Source organism: Oncorhynchus masou, chromosome 15 (genome assembly GCF_036934945.1).
Source record: "Oncorhynchus masou masou isolate Uvic2021 chromosome 15, UVic_Omas_1.1, whole genome shotgun sequence".
Classification (NCBI taxonomy): domain Eukaryota; kingdom Metazoa; phylum Chordata; class Actinopteri; order Salmoniformes; family Salmonidae; genus Oncorhynchus; species Oncorhynchus masou.
In genome coordinates, this window is record NC_088226.1 from 26,167,137 (window position 1) to 26,186,011 (window position 18,875).

The 18,875-nt window shown below is 41.7% G+C and overlaps 1 protein-coding gene across 4 annotated transcripts in view; it reads right to left on the reverse strand.

Annotated features, from left to right (window-relative positions):
- sez6l2 (seizure related 6 homolog (mouse)-like 2) overlaps positions 1-5,645 on the reverse strand; it is a 61,594-nt gene extending 55,949 nt beyond the window's left edge. Inside the window, exons 1-4 of one of the 4 annotated variants that reach the window (XM_064988934.1) lie at positions 5,601-5,635; positions 4,905-5,450; positions 3,119-3,196; positions 2,131-2,259 (exon numbers count right to left, since the gene is read on the reverse strand). In XM_064988934.1, coding sequence (XP_064845006.1) covers positions 2,131-2,259; positions 3,119-3,176 — 187 coding nt within the window. In that variant the 5' untranslated portion in view covers positions 3,177-3,196; positions 4,905-5,450; positions 5,601-5,635. Of the gene's footprint in view, positions 1-2,130; positions 2,260-3,118; positions 3,197-3,383; positions 3,491-4,904 lie in introns of those variants that run through there. The other 3 variants (XM_064988935.1, XM_064988933.1, XM_064988936.1) reach the window with 3 other exon arrangements.
- Positions 5,646-18,875: the final 13,230 nt, after the last annotated feature.

Sequence of the window (18,875 nt, forward strand, 5' to 3'; positions counted from 1 at the left end):
TATAACAGCTGCCAAAAGTGCTTCAACAAAGTACTGAGTAAAGGGTCTAAATACTTATGTAAATATGATATCAGTTTTTTTCATATAATACATTTGCAAACATTTCTAGAAATCTGTTTTTGTTTTGTCATTACGGGGTATTGTGTGTAGATAATGGAGAAAAAACATTTTAGAGGCTGTAACGTAACAAAATGTGGAAATGGCAAGGGGTCTGAATACTTTCCGAATGCACTGTACATACACTGAACAACAAAAATATAAACACAACATGCAACAATTTGAATGCTTTTACGGAGTTACAGTTCATTTAAGGAAATCAGTCAATTGAAATAAATTCCTTAGGCCCCAATCTATGTATAACACATGACTGGGATTACAGATAGGCATCTGTTGGTCACAAATACCTTTAAAAAAAGGTAGGGGTGGAGATCAGAAAACCAGTTAGTATCTAATGTGACCACCATTTGCCTCATGCAGTCTCCTTCGCATTGAGTTGATCAGGAGGTTGATTGTGGCTTGTAGAATGATGTCCCACTCATCTTCAATGACTGTGCGAAGTTGCTGGATATTGGCAGGAACTGGAACACTGTCGTACACATATCCAGAGCATCCCAAACATGCTCAATGGGTGACATGTTTAGTGAGTATGCAGGCCATGGAAGATCTGGAACATGTTTAGCTTGCAGGAATTATGTACAGATCCTTGCGACATGGGGCCTTGCATTATCATGCTGAAATATGAGGTTGTGGCGGCGGATGAATGGCACGACAATAGGCCTCAGGATCTTGTCACAGTATCTCTGTGCATTGAAATTGCCAATCGATAAAATGCAATTGTGTTCGTTGGCCATAGCTCATGTCTGCCCATACCATAACCCCACCGCCACCATGACTCTGTTCACAATGTTGACATCAGCAAACCACTCGCCCACACGGCGCCATACACGTGGTTTGCGGTTGTGACGTTGGGAGAGGCTTATGGTACAGAAATTAACCTTATATTCTCTGCCAATAGCTCTTTTGGACATTCTTGCAGTCAGCATGCCAATTGCACACTTCAGAAATCTGTTACATTGTGTTGTGTGGCAAATTGTGTTGTGTGGCAAACTGCACATTTTAGAGTGGCCTTTTATTGTCCCCAATAAATAGCTGCGCAGCTATTTTCGGGTCTCTCCAGAGATGTTCGATCAGGTTCAAGTCCAAATTTACGTACACATGGTCTGTGGCACCTTGTGCTGTATAATCAGCTTCTTGACATGTCACACCTTTCACGTGAATGGATTATCTTGGCAAAGGAGAAATGCTCAACAACAGGGATGTCAACAAATTTGAGAGAAAGAAGCTTTGTGTGCGTATGAAACACTTCTGGTATTTTTCATTTCTGCTCATGGAACATGGGGCCAACACTTTACATGTTTTGTTTATTTTTTTGGCAGGGGTGGCCTCACTCGAGGTCTCAACTTACGGTTGAGAGTTAGAATTGTGGAAAATATGGTTTGGCATCAGCAGTTCTCTCTTGTGATGTCAGTCACTGAAGGTCACTCATGTCAGCTAACATTTTTTTTGATTGTAAGTTAGTTTTGTGGTCAGGTATCTAAACTTCTAGTAATAATGGTTGAAATACCAACCGGGGGGCCCACGTTGATAACAAATCACTTAGTCAGATATCATATTTTAAAAATGTTAACATTTCTCCATAACCTATGGCAAAATGAGTAGAATTGCATGAAATAATTTATAAGATGTATACATTTTCTCAACACCCCATGGCAAAATGTGTAGAATTGCAGGAAATTAACTGTAAATCTTAATTTCACTTAGGGCCCCAAAAGGACTGCATGTGTGGGTCTTTTGTGGCCCCCACCCCCATCAAAGTTACTCATCCCTGGTTTAAACACGCACAGTTTTGTCATGAGTGTGCGGATTGGTCCGCATCGTGGCCCCCACCTACCCTACACCACTGATGCCATCGTGATTCTATTTAAGCAGTTGGTTTAGGTATATTTGAAAAGGGTTTTATAAATAAAAATATAGTATTACTGTTATTGTTATTATTAATGAGTATTAGCATATGAATGAATATCAGTACTGATATAATAATCTAAAACTGCTACTGGTGAGCTATGCTACCTGTATCAACCGGGGCATGGCCCAGGTACTCCTTACTCAGAAGGGCTGCATGGATCAGCTTGCCCAATGGATGGGGACCAGGACTTGCTGCGGGAGGAGCCTCAGGGTCAGGGGTCACAAAGCTCAAGCCTAAGAGGAAAGAGATATATAAGAGATATATAAAAAAATACTTCAGAGGAATTTGAACTATACATTTTTTTTAATTCAAGAAACATCTGTCACAAGAAACATTTCTGCATCTCTCTCTCACACACTTGTGCTGAGCGATTGGAGCTTTGAGGTCATTTCGATTCCTAAAAATGTTTTTATTTTATTTTTTAAAACATTAAATGCTGTAACACAGTAAATCAATTAATAAAAGTCCCAGGATGGTAGGGACTGCCCATGACTGTTCATCACTTAAATATTAACCATCAGCTATTCACATTATTTTAATAAAATATTTAAGTTGTTGTGTATATTACATTTGATTTAGTTGATGACTTATTTAATTCCAAGTCATCATCTCATCTTTATAGAGCTGCTGGCCATGCTGTCTGACAGTCAATATTTTAGTGGTTTTTCAAAGTAAATTAGCCATACTTTTATGACTGCTGAATGCCAACTATCAATCACTTAGATCCATATACGGTATTTTCAAGTAGAGATACCTCGCAAATAAACTGCTCTCTATGTATCCCCTCTTGATTGTGCATTCTTCTCTCTTAAGTAGCAGGCGTAAAAGATACAAAGACTGGACAAGTTTAGCCGCGCAATGGATTATGATTATTGTAGTTAATCACATTTTCTACAGTAAACTATATATATATATAGAACATGTTCTATATAGAATAGAAAATTGGCTTGTTGGAAACTACAACTCCCAAGCACAGTTCGGGCATATGATCTGATTTATCTCTAGAGAAACTGCAGAAAAATAACCAACATTAATCGCTTAGCACTATCACACACACACACACACACACACACACACACACACACACACTACCTGTAGTTAGGTGGAGGATGGTGACAGATAGTGTCACAGCAAGAACTGTAGACACCATGGTTTAGTATCAGAACAAGCCTGACAGAGAGGGGAGGGAAACAGAAGAGGGGGGGGGAAAGAGATTGTAAGGAAGGAAAGAAGAGCAGATACAACCTAAATGATTCCTTACTGCAGTATTGTACTTTATCAATCAGAACAACAGCACCAGCAACTACACTGATCATATATTAAAAACCTAAGCTTTAGAGCAGGGGTGTCAACATACGGAGAGGGTCCAATCCGGTTCGCAGGTGGAGTAAAAATATTTCAACAGGCAAGAAATATAACCAATTTCAGTGCAGCCCTTCGGACCTCATCGAAGACCAAACGAGGCCCCCATCAGAGCAAAATGAGTTTGACACCCCTGTTTTGGAGAGACAGATATTCAAATGTGCAGTCTTGGATCTTGGAATCTGTTCAATGGTCATTTACATTTTTGATTCGTAAAGAATATCACATACAAATGAGCTTAGCCCAACTGTCTTACTCCATCATAAGCCAAAGGTTATATTGCTCCCTCCATTGTTTACAAACAAACAAGGTATAGCTTCAAAATGTTTAAACATGTTTACTTATTTTATTTCACTTTATTTAACCAGGCAAGTAAAATAAGAACAAATTCTACATTTACAAAATGTGTATTGAGGAGGGTTACATTTCCCCAACCCATCCATCCCTAATGTACAAACCCCTATCAAATTCAAAGATAAATTAATGTAATCCAGGTGGTTAAAACATGTATTTACATTTGTTCATGCTATTGTTTATGGAAACAATGGGGTAAAGTAATCTTATTTTAGGTTATGATAGGGTAGGCTAAGCTTGCTCCCGAGTGGCGCAGCAGTCTAAGGTACTGCATCTCAATGCTATATGCAACACTAGACACCCTGGTCCGAATCCAGGCTGTATCACAACCGGCCGTGATTGGCAGTCCCATAGGACGGCGCACAATTGGCCCATCGTCGTCCGGGTTTGGCCGGTGTAGGCGTCACTGTAAATAAGAATTGTGCTAAGCTTAAGAGACATGTAAATTCTATCAATGGGTATATCAAGCATTTCAATGTCATTGAACATATCCCATTTTGTATATTTAAACCTACAATAAAAGTGCCTTGGTAAAGATAAAATAGCTCAAAACGTGATATCATCAGCAGTGCAGCATTATCATTCGTGCTTTTTAGTGTTGTTTTCCACCAATGTCTCATCATATAAATCTATCTCACAATATAAGATAAAGAGGAAAAGGCTTAACACATTTCAGATTGTGAACACGTATTTACATTATGCGGGTCCTAAGGCCCAAGGGGGTTTCGATCCGTGGTCATATGACATGCCTTCTGTGCTGTCACGGTCACTCAGATCTAAAATACTGTAATAGAGATCATAGATCTGTATAGCTACATTAAACTAAACATGATAGGCCTCATAGAATAGGCCTATCATGTTAAGTTATGCATCGCAGTAGAATGTTTAATTCCTTCATGCTTTCAATGGCGTTCCGTTTTCTTTTTCAAAATATCCACCAAATCATTATATTTTCCCGATAACCACTCTCACCGGACGGCTATAAAAAAATGAATTAGGCCTAATTTGTATTTGCGTCAGAGAAAATCAGGAGTATGTTTTGTTTGGTTTAAGATTTCAATGCAGGTAGCGTTTGTTGTGCAATGTGATGGATTAGAAAAAGAGACCTGCGCTTATTATTAGGCCTATGCGTAATAGTTAGCAGCGAGGGAAGCATACGTACCTGGAAAATCACGTCCTGATCTATTCCCTTATTATTATGCGCTTCTCTTACACACCGGAATTCTCGTTTCAGTCAAAAATCGGGCTATTGTTGGTTGAGCTACGTTGTCTTTTACAGCGTTCCTTCGAGTCCCTTACGTAAAATACCAGCGCTGATGCTGCACATAAAATGTGTTTAAATTATAATTTGCTCCCACACGGCCCTGCTCTTTGTGTGAGTATGCAGGGGGCTTTGTGACTACACCCCTCTAATATCCTAATCACTACCATTGATCTTCCCAAATATGTGTAAAGGTATCCTGCTGTCTTCTGACTCCGCTCCCCCCTTTCTCGTTGATGGTATGTCTATACGCCTCTCTCTTATTTCTAGGCCCTGGAGCGAGCGGGTGGGTGGAACGCTGGTAGCTGGTTCTACCTGTATGGTTGAAGCGTTGGTGTGTATGAGGGCATTTAAGTCGGGAGTCATAGCTCACAGATGCGCCCTGGTGGATGTTCGCAGATCTGCATGAACTTGGTTCTCTTGGCGAAGAGCTGAACACCAACAGTGCTGAAACAGCAACACACATCTAAAAGCCCAGGCTAGAGATTGGATAGCATGCAACATTTAAACTAAGATTGTTTATACCAAGCTAATTAGAATACAAAAATATATTTCACTTCACTTGACCAGACGATAAATAAGTCTAAAATAATTTACCCTTCGGTATTTTCCGTAAAGGAGGACATTATACTCTGGCGCTTTGCGGAAACATCGAATGCGGAACAAATTGTATCGAGTTGCACCGGCGCAGCCCATCAAGACAGATAGACAGTGAAGCACAGAAAAAAAGAGGGACAGTGGTGAGTCATTAGGCTACAATTAAAATGTATTAGGATCCCCGCATGCACGCATACCAGATACCTTTTAAATGGTAGCCTAGAAATTAACTTATATATTTAGATGTCGACTATTGTCAGAATAAATAGCCTAGGCTACTCAATGCTTTGTCCACCCCCTCTCTACATTTGGACATTATCCCGGGAACGCTTACAAGTGAAAGGCTGTGATGGAAATATCTGCGCAGTTGTGCTATGTTGTCAATATGTTTACTGAAATGTGCGCTGACGATGATACCTTGTTAATGCACCGGAGGGGACAGTTCTTGGGTGTGCTTTTTGTGTAAGCCAAAAAAGACCTTCGCTCATACAGTAAATCCTGTAAACGCGGGATACTGAATCTAATAGGCCTATGTATTTGGATGTGTGCAAGATTGTAAAACTCATTTTAGACAAATTATAATATGATTCCTCAACTGCTATTTTTCCCCCTTTATTTTATCAGGGCGTCATACTGAGACCAAGGTCTATTTTACAGATGAGCCCTAATTTACATAAATTGTAGAAAATACACACATCAAAATATAAATACGAAATGCAAGCAGAAAGTAAAAAACGGTCATAAAAAACAAACATTCATAAGTAACAAGGTCCTCAATCAGCTTTATGAATTGCCATAGAGGCACCAGAACATCATATTTAAGAACATTTTGAAGATTTGTGGAACAATAAGGAGCAAGAACACTAAAATCTGATTTAGCTAACTCAGTAGTGACCAAAAGAACTTCCAGAGTTCTCCATCCCTGAGACCACTTATTAGAAGGCATGCTATGGTGGCAGATTGAGAGGAGGACATATTCTGAGCTAAACTGACCAACCACACACCCAACAACACATACAAACTATGGGCTGTTTAGGTGAGAGCTGATGCCATCCTGTGATAAACAGTGCTCACTTTGTAAAAGGCAGGGGCACAAAATATTTTGCTTGTACATTCCCAGCAAAGGTTTGGACACACCTACTTATTCCATGTTTTTTCGTTTACAAAAAAAACTTTTCTACATTAGCCACCATTTGCCTTGATGACAGCTTTGCACACTCTTGGCAGTCTCTCAACCAGCTTCATGAGAAAGTCACCTGGAATGCATTTCAATTAACAGGTGTTGTTCAAAGTTAATTTCTGGAATGTCTTTCATTCTGAATTTGTTTGAGGCAATCAGTTGGGTTGTGACAAGGTAGGGGTGTTATACAGTCTTTTACCAAATAGGGCTATCTTCACAATGCAACTGATTGGCTCAAACACATTAAGAAGGAAAGAAATTCCACAAATTAACTTTTAACAAGGCACACCTGTTAATTGAAATGCATTCCAGGTGACTTCCGATTATCGAGATGACGAGCGGGCACAGGTGAAACCCATACTTACTAGCAAGGTGACACCAAATCGGTTCACCCTATGTGCTACCTCCAAATATAAATGGAAAAACCAAAACTGGTAACACCTTCCCCCTTAAGACAACAAATATATCCTATATTTTTGTTGGACAAATTTGATCACAACCAACAGAAAATAACTTAATTCAACTTATATGCATCGCTACTTAAATGTGTCACCTTTTACAATATAAACATGGTGTCTACTGACTGTCAACTAGAGGTCGGTGGATTAATCAGAATGGCCGATTAATTAGGGCCGATTGCAAGTTTTCATAACAATCGGAAATCGGTATTTTTGGGCGCTGATTTCCAGTTATGATTATTTATTTTTTAAATACCTTTTATTTAACTAGGCAAGTCAGTTATGAACACATTCTTATTTTCAATGACTGCCTAGGAACTGTGGGTTAACTGCCTTGTTTAGGGGCAGAACGACAGATTTTCACCTTGTCAGCTCAGGGGTTCCAATCTTGCAACCGCACAGTTAACTAGTCCAACGCTCTCACCATTGCACTCCACGAGTAGCCTGCCTGGTACACGAATGTAGTAGAAGCCAAGGTAAATTGCTAGCAAGCATTAAACTTATCTTATAAAAAAAAACAATCAATCATAATCACTAGTTATAACTACTGATCCAGTTTAGCAGGCAATATTAACCAGGTGAAATTGTGTAATTTCTCTTGTGTTCATTGCACACGGAGTCAGGGTATATGCAACAGTTTGGGCTGCCTGGCTCATTGCGAACTAATTTGCCAGAATGTTACGTAATTGTGACATGCATTGAAGGTTGTGCAATGTAACAAGAATATTTAGACTTAGGGATGCCACCCGTTAGATAAAATACCGAACGGTTCCATATTTCACTGAAATAATAAACGTTTTGTTTTCGAAATTATAGTTTCCGGATTCGATCATATTAATGACCAAAGGCTCGTAATTTCTGTGTGTTATTAACCGGTCATCTTTTCCAATAATTGGAACTGATTAAGCTACTCTGATCCCATGCCCAAGGCAAACATTACAGAGCATTTATTTTGAATGAATATACTATGTATTCGGAAAGGATTCAGACCACTTGACTTTTTCCACATCTTGTTATGTTACAACCTTACCCTAAAATGTATTAAATTGTTTTTGTCTCTTATCAATCTACACAATACCCAATAATGACAAAGCAAAAACAGGTTTTTAGAAATGTTAGCAAGTGTATTAAAAACAAAAATATTACATTTGCATAAGTATTCAGACCATTTACCCAGTACTTCGTTGAATAAACTTTGGCAGTGATTACAGCCTCGAGTCTTCTCTGCAGATCTTTTAGCAAACTCCAAGCGGGCTTTCATGCCTTTTACTGAGGAGTGGCTTCTGTCTGGCCACTCTACCATAAAGGCCTTATTGGTGGAGTGCTGCAGAGATGGTTGTTGTTCTGGAAGGTTCTACCATCTCCACAGAGGAACTCTGGAGCTCTGTCAGAGTGACCAAGGCCCTTCTCCCCAATTGCTCAGTTTGGCCGGGCGGCCAGCTCTAGGAAGAGTCGTGGTGGTTCCAAACGTCTTCCATTTAAGAATGATGGAGGCCACTGTGTTCTTGGGGACCTACATGTTGCAGAAATGTTTTGGTACCCTTCCCCAGATCTGTGCCTCGACACAATCCTGACTCTGCGCTCTACGGACAATTCCTTCGACCTCATGGCTTGGTTTTTGCTCTGACATGCACTGTCAACTGTGGGACCTTATATAGACAGGTGTGTGCCTTTCCAAATCATATCCAATCAATTGATTTACCACAGGTGGACTTCAATCAAGATCTAGAAACATCAATGGAAACAGGATGCACCTGAGCTTACTTTTGAGTCTCATAGCAAAGGGTCTGAATATTTACAGTACCAGTAAAAAGTTGAGACACCTACTCATTCCAGGGGTTTTCTTTATTTGTACTATTTTCTACATTGTAGAATTATAGTGAAGACATCAAATCTATCAAATAACACTAATGGAATCATGTAGTAACCAAAAAAGTGTTAAATCAAAATATATTTTATATTTGAGATTCTTCAAAGTAGCCACCCTTTGCCTTGATGACAGCTTTGCAAACTCTTGGCATTCTCTCAACCAGCTTCACGAGGTAGTCACCTGGAATGCAGAAGATATACCTATTTAGTTATAGTCCAGGGCTTTATTTGTGTCTGGAAAACTGGCACCTATTGATATCTCTCGCTTCCTCCTTCTATAGCATACTTATCTCCTGCTCTTTCTCCTTTACTTCCCCTCTGTTATTTCAGTTCATCACTGTATGATGGAGTGGCCCATGGATCTGCTCCCATTGCCCCCCTGTGCTGAGCTGGGGGTCCGTCCTCTGAATGGGCTTCTGTGGACCCTGCTGCTCCTCTTCCTATGGTATTGTTACAGGGTGGGCTCTGACCCGCCAGCTCCAGGCCGAGCCATCCCAGGTAAGCACAAGTCCGGCTCCAGGCGCTCTGTGTTGTCCATCGCCGGCAGCTGTGCTGGAGCAGTGTGCAGTGCCACATCAAATGTGGCCACTGGCGATCGGGGGACTCCCTGCATCACCATGGAGATGGGAGAGGAGGAGCAGGGGCAAGGATACCTGACCCCTGTGCTGAGCCATGCCCTGTTCCCACCCCAGGCCACAGCGAGTGGCAGGAAGCTGTATGCAGCACTGCAGGAGTATGCAAAACGCTACAGCTGGGCTGGCATGGGACGCATTCATAAAGCACTCCGGGAGCAGGTACTGTGAAATCTACAGTCCTTCCAATTAATGAATGATATGAAATGCCTCATGAGCTTAATTCAACTGTTTAACCCCATCATAACCCAAAAGATGATGGTTGGTTGCACTTTATTTGGATAGTACGGATAATCCATCTGTAGATGCTCTACAGATGGTCATACTATATTTTCATAAGCAACTGGAAAGGGAAAGGGTGATTGATACCTAGTCAGTTGTACAACTGAAATGTGTCTGCCACATTTTACCCAACCCCTTCTACATTTTGCAATTAGGGATAGGTATAGAATAAAGGTAAGGGTTAGGGCAAGGGTTAAGTTTAGGGTTAGTAGATATTTAGTTGAAATGTTACTAATAGTCTGTAGAGCATCTACAGATGGACTATACAAATAAAGTGTTAGTGGTTGATTTACTCCATTGTTTGTAAACCAAGTGTTTGTGTATCTGTGCCAATACTGGATAGAATTGCCTGTATTTTTAAAAGACACCAGATGAAACTGGTATTAAAGGTGAATCAGAATCTCAGGTTCCACCTACACACTTAAAAGGCCCAATGCTGCTGTTTTTATTTCAATATCAAACACATTTGTGTAACAATTAAGTACCTTTTGTTCTGCCCTCACAATGTGTAAGCTACAAAGCTTGGCAGACAGCTTACACTCCCAATAAAGAATCAGGGAGGGACTGGTATTGTATCTTTAGAAGAATCCTTTAGTGGAAGATATTTAGTTTGTAAATGTAACAGATACAGAAAGGAGAAAATGTAGTAGAAAAATCACAATATACAGTCACACAAATTAAGAACAGCATTTCTATCACGAGCTAGCAACAAGAAAAATAAGCCTATCTAGCTGTTACGAATCCCTTTTGGCCCGACAGTCTAGGGGGGGATGGTAATGAGACCCGTAACATAACTCATGCAAATTAGAATAGAGTCCAAGTAAAAGTGTGAACGAAATAACCGGGACAACTAAAATCTACCGTCAAACTCAAGGTTTATTTGAAAACACATGGTAATTGGGGGGGGGGGGGACAGGAAAAGGGGCTGAGCTGGACCCAAGGAAAGAAACAATAAGTATTCAAAAACACCCCTAAGCTAGACTAGCCTACTTTTAACAACAGCTAACTAATTAACCAAAAATAAAAATACAGTGGGTGGTCCGCCCAGTTCTAACTAGTGTATTTAACAAAGTCTACCTACGGGGTAGTGTATGCCCATAGGCGACTTGTCTTGGTTTCCCCTTTTCCCACCAGCAAACAAACACCATAACCAAAAACAATACTCACAGTTGAGGACAAAGTGCTATGGAGGTGCTCAAACAAATGGGAGGTTAATACACAAAGAGAGAGTGAAACACAGAAACCTACAGACATGGCATTAACAGAGAGGTTGAGCTCTAGAGCAAACAACTGACAGGGTTTTTAAACCAAGGGAAAGGAACTGTGATAGGGTAGGAAACAGGAGGAGGTGTGTCTTCTGATTGATGATTGGATTGGTGACTGATTGGGGAGTGATGATTTTCACCTGTGAGGGGAGAAGGAGAGAAAAGAAAACAGGATATACACACACACACAGGATACTGGTATCCGTAACACTAGCCAACATGACCATGTAGAAATGATGACAATTTACATCAGACATGTACACACAATCTAAGTGTCCATATAGCCTAATAACTAAAATTTAGCTCTGTCACGAGATATCTGAACACTTAAAATATAGTTATATACATCCAAAACCCAAAGAAGCTAAATTCCATCACGAAACGTGAGCTAGCATGCTAACACACAATGTTAAGTGAATGGGTGATAGATAGTGCAATTAGCTTAGCATCATCGGAACTTAGAAAACTAGAATAAACATGTAAAAAACATAAATATTCTAGAAACACAATTTGAATTAGCGAAAGCATGTCCTAATAACTCAAAGTTCTTGCAAATGTATCTTTAACCATGTCCTAGTAAAATGGAAAAATAGAGCTAATCGGTCTGTTGTTGTTGCTCGGATTGTTCTGACAGGAAATAGCGTTGCACTGAGAGTTAGCAAATTAAAAGCTACAGTACCGAACTTCGCCACTAGATGACAACAAAGGATACTTTGTACATTAGTACAGCTATCAGAACACTCCTCGCTATGTCACTATGTTTACTTTTGGAGGAGTAGGACAACTTCCGAGACTGAAGAACCCCTTAGGGGTGCCCTGTCTCATGACTCTCACTTCCACTATCCCTGACTTTGTTATAACCACTTGGTACAGTTTTGACGACAAATCTAACAGGCCGTTCATTTCGGTGGACTTGCGTGTCTTTTAGTAAGACGACATCTCCAACTTGCAGATTAGGTTTGTCAACTTGCCATCTGCATGACTGGAGTGTCACCAGGTATTCTTGTCTCCATCTTTTCCAGAATGTGTCTGCGAGGCTCTGAACTTGTTTCCATTGCTTGCTGTAGAGATTTTGAGGTTGAAGTCTCCTGGAGGTGCTGTTGTAGTTTAAATTGTTTTGTGTCAGAAGCATAGCAGGTGTAAGAACTGCTGTCATCTCTGGATCCATGGACACTGGAACTATGGGTTGAGCATTCATGATGGCCATGACTTCAGCCATGAGTGTGGTGAGGACTTAATGTGTGAGACGAGTAGAACTAACTTCCAGAAGCATGGCATCCAGAATGTGACGAGTGATTCCAATCATCCTCTCCCAAGCTCCTCCCATATGTGAGGCATCAGGGGGATTGAAAGACCATGTGCATCTTTGGTCTTGAAGGTAAGTACTCATCTCAGAGTCAGCAGCTCTGATCTTCAGCGCTTTGCAGGCTGAAGTTTGTGCCACGATCCAAGCGTAGTTGCTTTGCAGGTCATCGGATAGAGAAGAATATTCTCAAACCATTGATGAAGCTGGGGGTAGACAGACTCTATCACTTCGTTGTGTACCGCTCTTCTACTCATGCAGGAGAAGAGGACGGCCCAGCGGTTACTTTCAGAGCTGCCTCCTCTGGTCCGATGAGAGGTGATGCTCCAGGTTTCTAAGAAGTTCAGTCCAATATGAGTGAATATGAGTGAAAGTCTGTCTGCAGGTAAGTCTGACATCTTTTGCCCTTACAGTTTTCCTCTAAGTTTTCTGCAGATCACACACTTATAGATTATGCTGGATACCAGCCTTTCACTTCCAATGATACACAATCCAACTGACCAGACTGCATCTTCAGTGAAGTGATGATCCTGATGTGCAACTTGCTCGTGGTATTGTCTCGCCAACAGAGTGGTGACGTGGTGGTTCTTGGGCATGATGAGAGGGTGTTTCTTTTCCCATGACATATCAGCTGCCGCTGTGCGACCTCTGATTCCTATCAATCCGTCCTTATCGATGATAGGGTCCAGCATCTTTAGTGGAAAGTGTTTAGGGTTTAGCTTCTTTAGTGGAAAGTGTTTGGAGACCTCTTCTCTTTTGTTGAGGCACTTGCTTTCTTCTTTGAAGACTTCTTGCTGTACGCATCTGATGATGGTGTTTTTGGCCTGTTTAGGATGGTTGCCCTTGTCACTGTCTGGAGCCCTGGAGAATGCTTTGGCTATTTGGAGTAGTTTTGCGATTGCTCGGATGAGTGACTTCCAGCTGGAGAAACGTTCAAACCTGTGTGAGCCAAGTTGGACTTCAGTACCTTCGGTAGTGAAGGTTGTGTCTTGCAGCCAGATCTCTGTGTCAGTATTGGATCCCACGAGTTCAAAGGTTTCTAACTGAGTAGTCTCTTCTATCTCTGTCAGGAAGAGTGGGCTTGTCGTAGTTTTGTGTTCTTTCAAACACTTTGCATTCGATGTCATCCGTATCTCCAGCTGGGACAGCGGCCTCTATGCAACTCTGAGCTTCCGAAAGTTGTGTTGTGTTATTCAGTCTCTCTTTGATCTGAATGATGTTAGCACAAGGGCTAAGGAATGATGTGTGTCCATTTTGCAGCACATTTGTTCTGTAAATGCTAACTTTAGCTGGCTTGTGAGATCTGTTCAGACATACATCACCGATAATGACCCATCCAAGGTAAAGGCATTGTGCATAGGGTGCGTTGTATTGCTCTCTGACTTTGTGCACTCTTAGTATGTCTCTTCCCGAGCAGGAGAAGGATTGCTGCGCCCGCGTCGAGTGCTGGAATCATGTCTGCAACAGGCATCAGATGCAGGAGATGACGTGCAATTTCAGGTGAGGGAATCTCTGATCTATCGTCAGGCATCATGTCACATTCTATGAGAGTGGGAAGAGTAAGCTGTGTTTTTCCTTCCAGTGACTCCACAATGTAGTTGCTGAACAACCTCTGACAGCGAAGAGGTCGAAGAACTCAGTTCTGGATAACCACCTGTTGCTCTGTTCATCTAAGACGGTATACATTCTGACTGCCTTCTCTCTGTGATCTGCGGGATACACTTTGACTAAGCATATCTTGGAACACGATCTAGAGCTGACTGCCTCTCCACAGATCTCAGTGCACTCTTAGGTTAATGCAGGTGTTTCCCTTTTCCTATGCTCCCCGCCATGGTTTTCCTTGGCTGCGGAGTTCTCGGTTTTCCATGGGGCTTGCCCTGGATGTAATGCAGACGGATGTCTATCACTGTTGCACTCTTTGCACTGCAACGCTGTCTCACAGTCTTTTGCGAGATGTTTGGTTGAAGCACAGGATCTGAAACAGATGTGGTTGTCTTTGAGATAAGACTTACGTTCATCCAGTGTCTTGCTCCTGAAGCTGCCGCATTTTCTCAGAGGGTGAGGCTTGTTGTGTAATGGACACTGTTTGTTTGGGTCCTCAACTGTCTTTCTTGAGGGATGAGCCTGGTTAGCTTCAGACTGAGATGAAACTTCTGTTTTCCGTACGGACACTGGAGTTCTGTGTTCTCTGTCGTGCTTCTTTGATGGTTTTTCAGTCTATGTGGAGCTTGAACCTGCTGTGTTTAGGAAGATGAAGCTTGGATCATTGTGAGTCCTCGATAGCGATGTGAAGAAGGGATCCACTTTTCCTGTAGCTGGGCCTGTTGTATAGTCAGTCTTTTTACTCTTCTGCTCTCACAATGTGTAAACTACATAGCTTGGCAGACACCTTACACTCTTCTAATAAAGAATCAGGGAGGCAATGGTACCGTTAACATTCTTTAGTAGGTATGGGGGACAAAATCGCACCATGAAGAGAACACTGGGTTTCAGTGAGCTCCCGTGCATTCATAGATTTCTCTTTTTACATGAATCTTCTAGCTTGAAAAGTGGTATAATTTGCTAAATAAGTTATCCTACAATGAGTCTTGACGGATATTTCTCAAAAATGTTCGACAACATGCCCTGCAGAACTACTAAGACCTCGACCAAAACCACCGTCCCTGTAGATGTGCAGGAGGAGCTAGCTAACGCCACTGCGGATCCAGGCACAATGGACCTGGTGATTCAAAGGATGACGGATAACATCCCGGACGTCTTGGAAGCAATAGCAGACCATTCAGCTGAACTACAGAGGGTTGTCAAGTGTGTGGATGAGGCAGAAGGAAGAATTGCTACTGTGGAAACTTCAATTACATCAATGGACGCTAAGATAAAGGCACTTGAGAAACAGGTGCGCGAAATGGCAGAGCACATTGATGACTTGGATAATCGAGGACACAGATGCAATATCCAATATCCACGTTCAGTCAATTCTTTAGAGGAATGGATCCCTGGCTACCTACAAATGGACACTAAGGCTGGTCGTGTGAAGCTGGACAGAGCCCATCGCTCTCAAGCACCGCTACCCGGCCCCAACCAACGCCCACGGTCAGTGGTTGTAAAGTTCCACAACTTCACAAACAAGCAGCGAGTCATGGATGCGGCTAGAAGCATCGATTCTGACGGTAGTCAAGGCCCAAGGGTCTCATTTTTCAATGATTATTCCACAGCAGTTGTACAAAGACGCAAAGCATTTGATGAGGTGAAGGCTCGACTCAAGAGAATAAAGATGGGCTACGCACTGCTGTACCCGGCCACATTGAAGATTATGGTCAACAGATCATCTAAAGAACTCTACACACCCGAAGAGGCTGCTGTGTTTATTGACTCTCTCGGGTAAACAACTTTAAGCTGCACCTCCGCAATGTGGACTTTTTTTTATTTGAATCTGATCATGAAGCAGTAGTGTGAGTTCTCATGTGCTCCTGTTCAGTAATATGCGTATCTTTATTATTTTTCTTGCTAAAGTAACTGCCACTATAGCTCAGACTGAAACATGTGTGAATCTATATTGGTGCCCAGGCTTGGTTTTAGGTGGAAGAGCCTCAATCTTCTTCTGTTGATTTTCATTTCCATATATATAGTGGGGCAAAAAAGTATTTAGTCAGCCACCAATTGTGCAAGTTCTCCCACTTAAAAAGATAAGAGAGGCCTGTAATTTTCATCATAGGTACACTTCAACTATAAAAAAATTCCAGAAAATCACATTGTAGGATTTGTAATGTATTTATTTGCAAATTATGGTGGAAAATAAGTATTTGTGACAATGCGGACTCAAGAGTCTACATTGGAGAGTTGAAATCCCCTGCATGTTAGCTAGTAGGAAAACCCCCTGTTGAATCTTTACATGTTTAATTTTCGGGTTTAGTATAGTTCGGGTTCAGGGTTCATACCGTTTGTTTATGCTCGGTGAGATTGATGAGAGTGGGAAAAGGTACCACCCCATCTTTACAGTAGGATTCAGTCTGGATATTGTTTGGTAAAAGGGCAACGGCAGGTAACAGAACATTAGAGGGAGCAATAGCCCCATTAAAAGGAAGAAGGTACTGTCTTTTTTGGAAAACATAAAATATTTATATTGCTCTGTTGCAAGAAACTCATTTGGATGATAAGGAGCATCTGAAGTTGCAGCAAGGGGGGTTTGGTCAAGTGTTTTCCTCATCATTTACATCCAGAAGTAGAGGTGCAGCAATTATTGTGAAAAATAACCTACCACTTAAGGTGTTGATTTGTGTGAAAGATAAATTTGGTCGTTTTGTTATAATTAATGTTACTTTACAAGGGCAGAACATTTCCATAATGAATATTTACTTCCCACCCCCCTGATTTCCTCACTAAGGTATTTCTAGACTTTTCAGAATTAAACTCAGACACTGCAGTTGGAGGAGATGTTAATTGTTTGTTGAAACATCTTATTAACAGGTTTCCCAGTGGTATAGCTTCACTCTCTCCTCAAGCTAAGTCGCTTAAAGCTATTTGTGATGATCTGGGGTATGCTGATGTTTGGAGAACCCTTCATCCCTCCAACAGAGTTCACTTTTTTCTCTGCACCTCATGGATGTCAGACTAGAATAGATTACTTTTTTATGCCCAGGACAACTTTGCAGTCTATTTTATCCGGCAGGATAGGAAGCATAGTCATATCTGATCATGCGGAGGTGATCCTGGACATAAAACTCAGCGGGGCATCCAATCTGTCAAGACATTGGAGGTTGAATACAAGCATTCCTAAAGACCATACATTTACATAATATTTTATTACAGAGTTTAAAGCATTTTTCTCTATCAACTTTCAATCAACAGATAACCCCTCGCTCCATTGGGAAACCTGTAAAGTGTACGCCAGGGGTCTGATTATGTCATACACAGCTACTAAGAGGCGGAAAAAGCGTGAAAAGCAAAAAAACATTAGAGGGTGAATTAGGTACTAAAGGACTACATTAAATCTCCCACTCCTGAAATATCAGTCCTTAGATCAACGTTGGACTCTCTCCTAACACAGGACGCTGATAAGAAAATGAGATTTGTCAGGCAAAAGCTTTATGACCATGGAGATAAACCAGGAAAGTATTTGGCGTACCTAGCTAAAAAAGAGAGCTGACTCACAGTCAATTGCTACTATTACTGATTCTGATGGCAATCATTTATATGGAAAATAAATTGATAAATGACAAATTTAATAACTTTTATGCAAATCTTTATGCCTCAGAACTGACAAATGACGCACCCAAATTAAAGGAGGACTTATTTTCTAAGATTCAGCTCCCTACTATCTCCGAAGAACAGAGGTCTCTCCTTAATGCCCCTATTACCGAGGAAGAGATAATGTTCGCAATTAAGAATCTACAAAATGGGCCTCCCGGGTGGCGCAGTGGGTAAGGGCGCTGTACTATCAGAGTCCCTGGGTTCGCGCCCAGGCTCTGTCGTAACCGGCCGCAACCGGGAGGTCCGTGGGGTGACGCATAATTGGCCTAGCGTCGTCCGGGTTAGGGAGGGCTTGGTCGGTAGGGATGTCCTTGCCTCATCGCGCACCAGCGAACCCTGTGGCAGGCCGGGCGCAGTGCGCGCTAACCAAGGTTGCCAGGTGCACGGTGTACCCTCCGACACATTGGTGCAGCTGGCTTCCAGGTTGGATGTGCGCTGTGTTAAGAAGCAGTACGGCTGGTTGGGTTGTGTATCGGAGGACGCATGACTTTCAACCTTTGTCTCTCCCAAGGCCGTATGGGAGTTGTAGCTGCTACTACAACAATTGGATAACACGAAATTCGGGAGAAAAAGGGGTAAAATTCTATAAAAAAGATTCTGCAGAATGGTAAGGCCCCAGGACCAGATGGGTTTTGTAGTGAGTTCTATAAGAAGTTCCATGGCCTGATCCTTGAGCCATTGCGTGATATGTTTAACCACTCATTTTCAAATGACCACCTCCCTCAAACGCTGAGAGAAGCCAACATATCACTTATTCTCAAAAAGGGAAACTGCCCAGGCTTGTTCCTCGTAAAGACCCACAAGATTAGAGGACTCACTGCCACCAACAAAGTGCTATGGATGGCCTTGTCCTCTCCCTAGATGCTAAGAAAGCATTTGACCATGTGGAGTGGTCTTAGCTATTCTTTGCTCTGACTCAATTTGGTCTAGGGGGCAACTTTATAAAATGGGTGAAAGTTTTATATGATGATGCTCAGGCTGCTGTCCTCACTAATGGGCTACGGTCAAATAGCTTCTCTATACGCAGAGGTACCAGACA